The sequence below is a fragment of the Diplotaxodon limnothrissa genome, linkage group LG3 (assembly GCF_057381915.1).
Source record: "Diplotaxodon limnothrissa isolate DT_005_m linkage group LG3, D_limnothrissa_male_GT1.1, whole genome shotgun sequence".
NCBI lineage: Eukaryota > Metazoa > Chordata > Actinopteri > Cichliformes > Cichlidae > Diplotaxodon > Diplotaxodon limnothrissa.
Window position 1 is genome coordinate 65847876 of NC_140598.1, and position 12144 is coordinate 65860019.

The 12144-nt window shown below is 41.7% G+C and overlaps 1 protein-coding gene across 1 annotated transcript in view; it reads left to right on the top strand.

Annotated features, from left to right (window-relative positions):
* Positions 1-12144, top strand: part of sorcs2 (sortilin-related VPS10 domain containing receptor 2) — a 381448-nt gene that overhangs the window by 336329 nt on the left and 32975 nt on the right. The window contains exon 9 of the mRNA XM_085349748.1: positions 5563-5742. Within this exon, the coding sequence (XP_085205874.1) occupies positions 5563-5742 (180 nt within the window). The remainder of the gene's footprint in view (positions 1-5562; positions 5743-12144) is intronic.

Genomic DNA, 12144 nt, shown 5'->3' on the forward strand with positions numbered 1-12144 from the left:
AGCAGCGGAACACGTCTGGCACTGCGGGATTTGATTCCCTGCCGTTGTAGTGTGTTACTGATGGTGACCTTTGTTACTTTGGTCCCAGCTCTCTGCAGGTCATTCACCAGGTCCCCCCGTGTGGTTCTGGGATCTTTGCTCACCGTTCTCATGATCATTTTGACCCCACGGGATGAGATCTTGCGTGGAGCCCCAGATCGAGGGAGATTATCAGTGGTCTTGTATGTCTTCCATTTTCTGATGATTGCTCCCACAGTTGATTTTTTTCACACCAAGCTGCTTGCCTATTGTAGATTCACTCTTCCCAGTCTGGTGCAGGTCTACAATACTTTTCCTGGTGTCCTTCGAAAGCTCTTTGGTCTTGGCCATGGCGGAGTTTGGAGTCTGAATGTTTGAGGCTGTGGACAGGTGTCTTTTATACAGATGATGAGTTCAAATAGGTGCCATTCATACAGGTAACGAGTGGGGGACAGAAAAGCTTCTTACAGAAGACGTTACAGGTCTGTGAGAGCCAGAGATTTTCCTTGTTTGAGGTGACCAAATACTTATTTTCCACCCTGATTTACGAATAAATTCTTTACAAATCCTACCTTGTGAATTCATGGATTTTTTTTTTCACATTCTGTCTCTCACAGTTGAAGTGTACCTCTGGTGTAAATTACTGACCTCTGTCATCATTTTAAGTGGGGGAACTTGCACAATCGGTGGCTGACTAAATACTTTTTTGCCCCACTGTAGTATCTCAGGCCATTAAATATGCTCATGTGTTTCCCTTTTTAATAACCCTTACCTATATTGAGACAACAGTGCTTTTTTCCATCTTTATCACATCCGATTCCTGAGTTGAGTCACAGGATATTCTTTTCCTTCCTACTCTGTTTGGCCACTAAATTGAGGTCTTCCACCCAAGCATTTCCATGAATACTGTCTGCATATATTTACATTGTCACCCCAACAGTCCTTGGTGTTGGTGTATGATTGTTTTTTTTCTTCTTTTTGTGTTGTTTTTTTAGTCCCTCTGGTAGGTGGAGGACTATCTCTGAATGTTAAAAAGGCATCTGAAGCTAAAGTTTAGACATTTTTCAGTTCCAACTCCTCCCAAGCTCCATACTGCTGCCTCAGATGAACTGTCAGCCAAAAACAGGCTGCAGCGCAGGGCTTTAATGGAGGACTGGAATAAAGAAGAAAGAAAGAAAAGGTATATGGAGTTGAAGATGCAAGGAGAAGTAAATGAGGTGGAATATTTGTGTTTGAACTGAAACATGATGGTGTCATTATGAAGACTGCTCATTTATTTTTTCATTTAGAGGCAGTGTTGCATGGTAATGTGTTATACAGGAATGACAATATATCTGCCTGGAACGTGCAGCATAACAAACGATGTTCTACTTTCATCATATAATAGTTATATTCTTTGATGGTTTGTGGTTGAGTGTTGGCAACTTGATTTGCTGATTAGGCATTTTGACATTGTTTTATGGTTAAATGTTTAACTTACTGATTGCCATTGTCACAGTCTTGTGTAATTTGAGCAGCAGTCTTGCATGTTAATGCATGAGCAGTGCCAGAAGTCTGTAGATGTTAATAAAGACTAATTTGTTTTGAGTTAGCAGACACTGGCAGGAATAAGAATGACCACAAAAACAAACTTAACTGAGCTGAAAAAGCATATAAGACAGTCCAGAAGAACTCAAAGTCCAATAGACAAATGAAACAGAAATCCAGACGAGGACTGTGAGGCAAAGCCAGGACTAAAAAGGACACGGGGAAGTAACTGGGGACAGGTGGAACCAGCAGAGATGGGCTGTATACAGAAAAAGTGAAGTTACAGTTGAATATTTAGGTATTGTGCCGTTTGATGTTGCACTTCGTAGATAGTCCCTGTCCAACTAACATACAGCCAATTTCACACAGACACCAATCTTATGTGTCTCAAAAAAGAGCTTGTACTTTGCTGTATGCCTCATTAATTTAGAGTTGGAATGAGTTGCCTGTTTAATAAGGGACGTTAGACCAGATTAATCTGTCTCGTGCTGCCTGTTTGATATTCTTTAATAAATGCTGATAGACTCTTTCTGTACATCTTCACCTCTTTGCACTCCTTCCCGGCTGAAGAATTGTAAAATATTACTTTTGTATTTGTCACCCAAATATTTTCCATTTGCTGACAATGAAAATTGCTGGAGGAATTTCTTTCAGAGCCATTTATCAAGCAAAAGTAGGAAAACATTATGACAACCCCTCAAGACACAAAAGTTTGTGTTGTCGGGTTCAAAAAGTAAAAGTACTCCTGCAGAAAAATATTCCCCATTAGTCACATTAGTCTATTTGCAGAAGTTTGAAACTGAGCCCATTTTAAATACTTTATATTCTCTTTAAGCTTCAGTAGGGTAGGACTATTTAGCTCAGAAAAAGACCTAAATCTTAATTTTAAAAAGAATAAATGTATTTCTAACATTTTTAAAATCACATCTGAATTAATAGGTTTAAGCATTGTGTGACATTGATAAGTGTGAATATGGAATTATAAACAAATACAAGATGTTGTATTTGGAAACCACCTTATTTGTTTAAATTGACTGTTTTATAAAGAAGGATTTAGCAGGAGCTGATGGTTTCCCTGCACCATCAAGGCTTTTCTTGCTGATGTGCCTTTCACACTACTCCCAACTCATCTTCATCACACATGTTGACCAAGATGGTTAGTACAAAGAAAGCTGAGGTATCAGTGTGTGCTTGTTTAATTGCTAGTCCTAGTTCTGTTCTGGCAACTGATCTCAGAACAGTGAAAGCAGAGGCATCATCTCAGTTTCCCATTAATTCCCCATCAAAGAGGGGAACTGATCAGAGATTTGTCCACCATGCACACACCATGCACAAACAGCCACAGTTTGCATTTGAACTTGAAAAGTTAAAGCCATTTTTAACGGGATATGGACACGCACCTGAATCTGGCCAAAAGCAGAGTCGAGACTGCTTGCACTGTCAATAGTCAACTGCAGCCACAAGTTGGCGGATGATCTGATATCCTCGTGTTGGTGTTGTTCCCAGACCATCATGAAAATGTTGTTCCAGGTTCAACATTGCAAGTGACCAATCACATTGTTGTGACGTTATTCTTTTGCGCACCAAGCCATTCGTGCATTTATGAAATTCCAATGTTGCAAGGACAATATCAATTCTGCTTCCTGTTTATTAAAGGGTTACAGTTAGGGTTAGGGTCAGGGTCTGTTGATCGGCGGACAGAGGCGGTTTCACGCAGCTTAAGTACAGTTTTTTGTTTTACGCCGGTTTTTCCCGAAGTCGCAAAACTATGACGTCACAACATTCTGATTGGTCACTTGCAATGTTGATCCTGGAACAACATTTAGTATGATGATGTGGGAACAACACCAACACGAGGATATCAGATCAACCCAAGTTGGCAATGATTTGAAGGATAGATGCAAAAAGGTGAGGGGCTGTGGGACAGAATGCTGTTTGAGATGAAAGGAGAGAGACTGTGTTACTGTTACGCCCCGTCCCCTTTAGCCCGGGATAGCCACTGGCCAGAGGTGCAACCTTTTCTCGGAATAGTGGAAGAACACGGGAAAAGAGTGTAACCGCGCATAAACCAGTCACTGGAAGGCTCACGGGGTTTATTTCACCAAGCCAAGCAAAATACTTGCAGCACACAGCTGAGCCGGGAAGCTAAAAGCTTCGGAGTCTCCGAGGCCAAAATAACAAACAAAAACCCTCCCCCATTCTAGTAACAAAACACCAGGGAGGTCAGGTGTCGTATTTTCTTTTTCTTGATCAGGGAAGTAATACCCCGACCTCCCTGGCTTTCCATGAAACGGGAGAAAACTGGTCAAACAAAAATGGCGGAGAACCCCCTACCTGCTTCCACGGCAGTCCCCCGCGATCTCAATATCCCAAACAGCAGAGGGGCACAGAAACACTATCACACACGCCGCTCAGAGCCTCCAGAAGTCCGCTCAACCTTTCCGAGCTGCCGTAGCGCGTCGCAGGGAAGGGGGGGCTAGCGTGTGAGACACGGCCGTTTTGATCCCGTGGCTAACGAGCCGTAACGCTACTCAGCTGCGTCACCCAGAACCCGAAAGACGTGACAGGAAGGGGGAAAGGGAAACAACAGCATTCTCCCACAGGGAGAGTCTCCTAGCCATATCAACAACCGTAACAGCTGCATTTGAACTAATGTCAATTTTTAGATTTCACAAGACAAGCACTGCTTGCCTTGTTTGCTATTGTTCTGTCTACATTATTGTTTGAACTTACACACGGATTCAGTATGTTGCTCAAGGATACAAATGCAATACAATTACATTTTCCACACTTGGCCAGGCAGGCTTGGCTAACCTTTGTCCCTTAATAAATAAAAGAAGAAGAATTCTTTATATACAAACATTGTCTCTTCCCATTCCCAGAGTAACAAATACGGCTGTATTTAATAAGCTGCTTAACACTTTTTGCACCAATCTCACACTGTGGTACAATAGGTGTGCTGGCATTGCCATAAATAGCAAAAGACTCAAGAGTCTCTTATAAGACCATACCATGTGTCCTGTTTAAAAGCTTTGTGTTTACAAGTGTTTAAGTTGTTAAGTCTTTTATTGCTCACAGTTCTGTTGGATTCAAAAATCGAACTTTTTTTTTACTTTCAGGGAAGCATTAGTGGTTTTCAGGTCACAATGTTAATTCTGCACAGTAAAAAAATTAAGCTAAAAGGTACCCAGTCCTTTCAAATGTGTCACCATGGGTCCTGAGACAGCATCCGTCCATAATCAGCACTGTGGCAATTTGCAGAAAGCTGCTGAGTGACTCAGAAAGAGTACCTTTATGAATATGAAGATCAGCATATGGCTTTCAATATTGCTATTACTTGGAACCACCACCATAAATCTAAGGGTAATTGAGCTTGAGTGTTTTTCATAAACAAGATGGAAGCGTGTCAGTGATTATAGACACACCTTCTTGGCTTCGTCTCCAAATGTTATGTTAATGTAATCACTAATAGAGAGAAAGTGCTGAATTGCTCTTTGATCCTTCATTACAGTCTTTAATGAGTGATGAAACCATTTTCATCAGAGTCTCAAGAGCTTTGTCAGATACACCTAACGGTATTCTACACTCCAGGAAACAGTGTTCAGTGGGTAGAACCCTTATTCGTCATCTCCCCCGTTTTCTGTTGAGTTTTTTCCTCACTCTCTACATTTGTATTTATCCGATTATGTTCCCTGGCTTGCTGCAAATCACTGTCAAAGTTCTATGAATTACACTTGCTTCTGTTACTGATTTATCTATTCTCACTCTCCTTTCTTTTCTTTATTCAGTTTCTTTTTTCTGTCTTCTCTCCATCTGTCATTACTTGCTTTCATTTTCTTTGTCAGTCATTTCTCTTGTATTCATTATCTGTCATTATTACCTTATTTTCTCTTTTCTTTCTCTGAGCTTACTTTGTTATTCCATCCCCTTTATTCTCTTTATTCAGTTTCCTTCTTTTACGCTTCTTTTCTCTTGTTTCACTCCCAAGAGCACTAATTTTTCTGTTTCATTCTCTAGGATGTTCAGATAGTGAGCACAGATGAGAACCAGGTCTTCCTCGCCCTCCAGGAGTGGTACCAGTCAGACACATACAACCTGTACCAGTCAGATCCCGAAGGCATCTACTACTCCATCGTCCTGGAAAATGTTCGCAGCACCAAGCAGCCAGAAGAGAATGTTCTCATTGACATTCTGGAGGTAAGATGGGGTTGTAATTTTAAAGCACAAAGACTCAAAACACTTTAAAAGTGATTTACTTGTCAAATTGCTATTATTTCTCTAATGAAATAACATCCAAAGCCTGGGCAACTGTATTATAATACACAATCAGTACAAGAAAAACAGAGAATATTGTTAACCATATCCTTGCGCATGTTCATTGACCTGAACATGTGCAAAGTTTAAAGTAGAAAAGAGTAATGTGAATGTTAGGAAGCACTTTAACTTTTTGTTGTGAGAAACGAGTGGGGCGATGGTGGCTCAAGAGTTGGGAGTTCGCCTTGTAATCGGAAGGTTGCTGGTTCGAGCCCCGGCTTGGACAGTCTCGGTTGTTGTGTCCTTGGGCAAGACACTTCACCCGTTGCCTACTGGTCGTGGTCAGAGGGCCCGGTGGCGCCAGTGTCCGGCAGCCTTGCCTCTGTCAGTGCGCCCCAGGGTGGCTGTGGCTACAATGTAGCTTGCCATCACCAGTGTGTGAATATGTGTGTGAATGGGTGGATGACTGGATGTGTAAAGCGCTTTGGGGTCCTTAAGGGACTAGTAAAGCGCTATATAAATACAGGCCATTTTCAAAGTAGTTTCTTACTTCAAACGTCTCTATGTTGTTTTCTTTCTAAACTAAACACCAGTTTCTTGACTCTGAATCTTAATACATGTTTTAAAGTCTTCTGTTTTTATATGTGTCCCTTATGAGGAAGTCAGGCTAAAAAGTTGTTATAGTTCCACAAAACAGTATTAAAATAAAGAGTTTTGTAAGCAGACCTGTGGGTTTAAGAGGGAAATAGGGAGAAAAAATGACAAAATGTAAAAACTATTTTTATGACAGAAAATTCCTGTTGATTGCAGAAGGGGTACACTGTGTCCTTATAACCCACCCATTAATGCACCCCGTTTGGATCTTTTAATCAAACTGTTTTCCAGCCCAGGTCATGGTGGTGGCAGGCAAAGCTACAAAGCTTAGGAAGCTGGGTCATTTTTTCTGGACAGCTCTTCTAACCCATATTGAGTGATCAGGGGACATACAGGGAGTGCAGAATTATTAGGCAAGTTGTATTTTTGAGGAATGATTTTATTATTGAACAACAACCATGTTCTCAATGAACCCAAAAAACTCATTAATATCAAAGCTGAATGTTTTTGGAAGTAGTTTTTAGTTTTAGCTATTTTAGGGGGATATTTTGTGTGTGCATAATTATTAGGCAACTTAACAAAAACAAATATATACCCATTTCAATTATTTATTTTTACCATCCATCCATCCATCCATTCGCTTCCGCTTATCCTTTTCAGGGTCGCGGGGGGCGCTGGAGCCTATCCCAGCTGTCATAGCCAGTCTGTCGCAGGGCCAACACACAGGGACAGACAACCATTCGCACTCACATTCACACCTAGTGGCAATTTGGATTTATCAATTAACCTATCCCCACAACCTTCATGTCTTTGGACGGTGGGAGGAAGCCGGAGTACCCGGAGGGAACCCACGCAAACACGGGGAGAACATGCAAACTCCACACAGAAATGATGTTGGAATTGAACTCAGGACCTTCTTGCTGTGCGGCAACAGTGCTAACCACCGTGCCACCGTGCTGCCTTTATTTATTTTTACCAGTGAAACCAATATAACATCTCCACGTTCACAAATATACATTTCTGACATTCAAAAACAAAACAAAAACAAATCAGCGACCAATATAGCCACCTTTCTTTGCAAGGACACTCAAAAGCCTGCCATCCATGGATTCTGTCAGTGTTTTGATCTGTTCACCATCAACATTGCGTGCAGCAGCAACCACAGCCTCCCAGACACTGTTCAGAGAGGTGTACTGCTTTCCCTCCTTGTAAATCTCACATTTGATGATGGACCACAGGTTCTCAATGGGGTTCAGATCAGGTGAACAAGGTGGCCATGTCATTAGTTTTTCTTCTTTTATACCCTTTCTTGCCAGCCACGCTGTGGAGTACTTGGACGCGTGTGATGGAGCATTGTCCTGCATGAAAATCATGTTTTTCTTGAAGGATGCAGACTTCTTCCTGTACCACTGCTTGAAGAAGGTGTCTTCCAGAAACTGGCAGTAGGACTGGGAGTTGAGCTTGACTCCATCCTCAACCCGAAAAGGCCCCACAAGCTCATCTTTGATGATACCAGCCCAAACCAGTACTCCACCTCCACCTTGCTGGCGTCTGAGTCGGACTGGAGCTCTCTGCCCTTTACCAATCCAGCCACGGGCCCATCCATCTGGCCCATCAAGACTCACTCTCATTTCATCAGTCCATAAAACCTTAGAAAAACCAGTCTTGAGATATTTCTTGGCCCAGTCTTGACGTTTCAGCTTGTGTGTCTTGTTCAGTGGTGGTCGTCTTGGCCATGTCTCTGAATATTGCACACCTTGTGCTTTTGGGCACTCCAGTGATATTGCAGCTCTGAAATATGGCCAAACTGGTGGCAAGTGGCATCTTGGCAGCTGCACGCTTGACTTTTCTCAGTTCATGGGCAGTTATTTGGCGCCTTGGTTTTTCCACACGCTTCTTGCGACCCTGTTGACTATTTTGAATGAAACGCTTGATTGTTCGATGATCACGCTTCAGAAGCTTTGCAATTTTGAGACTGCTGCATCCCTCTGCAAGATATCTCAGTATTTTTGACTTTTCTGAGCCTGTCAAGTCCTTCTTTTGACCCATTTTGCCAAAGGAAAGGACGTTGCCTAATAATTATGCACACCTGATATAGGGTGTTGATGTCATTAGACCACACCCCTTCTCATTATAGAGTTGCACATCACCTAATATGCTTAATTGGTAGTAGGCTTTCGAGCCTATACAGCTTGGAGTAAGACAACATGCATGAAGAGGATGATGTGGACAAAATACTCATTTGCCTAATAATTCTGCACTCCCTGTATAAACCCAAGTTAAAGGTTAATTCCTTACTCTTCTCCACATTAAGCATGCCAGGAAAACTTTCACATTACAAGGCAGCTATGCTATGCATTTGTTCATTTGTGTATGTCCTGAGTCTTTTGCCAATTTCTCCAGATAAATGGGCACAGAAGACGTGACACAAAGGGTGGAGGAAGAAAGAGAGAGGGAGCGTTAGAGGGGAAAGAATAGGCAGTGGATCATCTCCTCCTTCCCATGTGTCATCCCTTGCTCTGGGCTGCGCTTTCGTCACAGGCTGTAGATATAGATAGAGAGGTGAACAATATATGTGGGATGAATAAAGACAGATTGAAGCAGAAGGACTATAAAATACAGACAGGAAGAGGTTTGAAGCCAGACGTACAAAGAGAATACAGGCAGGCTTATGTACTTTGATTTAAACGATTTGTTTCTCTTGTGTGGACATCAGTGCCACTGAGAGCTGAGGAAGGCTATAGAAGCAGACATATCTGATATGCTGCCTGGCTTGGTCTAAATGTTTTTGTTCATTATTGTTTCAGTCTTTTATATTTTATCTTCAGAACCTAAAGCTAACAATATCACAGCCACAAAAACTATGCAGTAGATATTGATTTCTGTGAATTAAACTTTAACAGTCCAGTAGTTTAAACCTTAATGATGGTTAAACGGCATATTCTATTTGATATTATGACTCAGACTCTGGAATTCAAAGTTACGTTAAATTCCAGTTTTAGATTCCTTTATCTAGATTACAACATAAAACCAGTACCGGTAATATTAAAAACTGAACTAGCACACATAAAAAAGCAATAAATCAAAGTGTTAATGTCTATAGCTTCTGTTCCTTGTAGGACATCAATGAGGTAAAACACATACTGTATATTGTGGGTTATCACACCCCTGCATGCCCTGGCCAAAGACACCTGTATTCACACCTTTAAGGCAGATGATGTGATGACATATGCACAGCTCTTCCCACACTTACACAACCCTGTCATCGCAGTCATCCCTCAGTTTTGTAGCTGCCCTTCACTGAGCTATGCTACACAGAGGAGTATCCTGAAAGTCTACCTCATTCTGCTCCTTGAGGGAACAGAAGTTACAGACATCACACTTTGTTCCTTTTCAGTCATTTTACTTGGTACAACACATATAGTGTGGGAAATATATACAGGCCCCGGAAAGCAGCCACCAGACCTAAGTGGGACCTAGTGCATTGTAGACTAAGCAGAAAGGACAAAATAAGGTAATGAAGGAGCGATCACTTCTAAGTGATAGAATTGAACATGTTTGCAGCATAAATATCATCCACAATGACCCCTTTAAAAAGAGCCCCTGAATTTCCCAATTCTCATTCATTACCTCATATTCAATTCAGCGTTATTTATTTAGCCCCAAATCATCAGTCGCCTCAAGGTGTATTCTATTATAAGACCGGGCAACATAACAGAATAAATACCTAAAATAATACAATAATAATAAATAAAATGTGCTCTCACACCCAGAGGCAAAGAGAGACTCTTGGAGCGTTATGCCAGTAAGCCTTCATAATCCACTGGGAGAGCTTCTGTTTAGAAAGAGCTCTACTACTGACTGGATTAGCAAAGCAGGCAATCAACTGGTCAGATAAACACACATTCTGAGTGCAGTCAATGTATATATTCAGTACTCACACCAGACACAGAAAAAGCAGCCTCCTCTGCTCCTCAGAAGCCAAAGGAAGGAGGCAGAAACTCAGAAGCTCAAATTTCAGAGAGCTACAAGCCACAGGAATAACCTTAGGTAAATGTTACATTCATACATAGTATAACTCTGAGGCCAACAGAAAACTGTGTTCAAGAAGGCAAAGCATGAATGTCACCAACTGGCTTTGTAGAACCCAAAGCAAGAAGCAACGTAGTCTTATATGAAAGGAACTTCATATATACAGACTTAAAGATTCAGTTGGTGCACTGTATACCTGCTGTGACCCCCATTAAAGCAATTATGATTAGCACATATAGATGTCAAAAAAATTTAATGATAGAAAAGGTAAGACCTTTATCCAGCAGTCCCTGCAGGAATTTTAAAACATCCACAATAGAGCACTGGAATGGGAGAATGCGTCGGTTTTGGCTCCATTGCTCAAAGTTCTGTTGTTTGTATGCATACAAGCCTCTAGTATATGAAGCTCCAGCACTCTAAATTTTTGCCGCCACATGTGGGTGAAGACCTGGTTACCAAGTTTGACCTCTCAACAGGCAAGTATGCAGCTGCCATAGTTCTGAGCATGGATGAATCACCTCCCCTCCCACCTGAGAGAGGAGGTCCTGCAGAGAGGACGGCCTCACTGCCAACACACTGATTATCTCTGCATACCACAGCTTTGCTGGTCACCAAGGGGCCACTAGAATCTGAGAGAGGCACTGCTGAGACACTCTTTCTTGAATTACTGGTATCATTTCCTTTGGGGGAAAGGCATACAGGAACATGTCAAGGAACATGCGCTATCGCATTCATCCCCAGAGGTGCAATAATAGTTGGTTATGGAGAAGTAGGGGCAGTGAGCAAAGAAAAAAGATCTACTTCCACTACACCAAAAAGATCCTGCGAGATATCCCATACCACATGTGTTCTACTGAGTGACTCAGCTGGAAGAGAACATTCCCTTTGCTTGTTGAACTACATACAAGGGTTTGGCTAATACAGCCTAATTTGTTTTACATGACCTCTAGCTTAGTATTAGCCAATGTTAAGCTGCTGTCAGTCAGCTGATTGAATTTACAACTTTGTCTTTATTTTAGCATCTGTGTCACATTTTGTTTTAGTAGTTAACATAAATTCTTGTTCTGTGAGAGGTAGCAAGAATAAAAGGAAAGCCCATAAAGTTGATTCTGTTCATCTGGACGTAATTTTTTCAGTGGGAAAAATGTTTCCTCGCACATCCAAGTGATTCTTGCTTCCCTGGCTGCTGTATCCGTGGGGATTGTGTTCACTCTGTGTTGTATAGCCCTGATGACACCCAGTTTGTGCTCCAGTGGATGATAATGATCAAATCTTACATACTGGTATGTGTTGGTTTACAGTAAACATGATCATCCAGAATCAGTTTTGGGGGATTTCCTTACCTGGATGATTGAGCATGCATCAACACAATGAAAGGAAAGATTTGTAAGAGGGTACTGAGACCTAGTATGATGTATGTTTTGGAGATGGTGACATTAATAAAAAGACAGGAGGCAGAGATAGAGATGGTAGAATATATTAAGATTGTCATTCGGGGTGACCTTCTAGGGATAGGATGAGATGATCTGCTGCGGTAACCCCTATAGCAGGTGTAGGGGAACTCCAGGCCTTGACAGCCAGTGTCCTGCAGGTTTTAGATGTGTCCTTGACCCAACACAGCTAATTTAAATGGTTAAATTACCTCCTCAACATGTCTTGAAGTTCTCCAGAGGCCAAGTAATGAACTGGCCCTTGAGGCCTGGAGTTCCCCCACCCCTG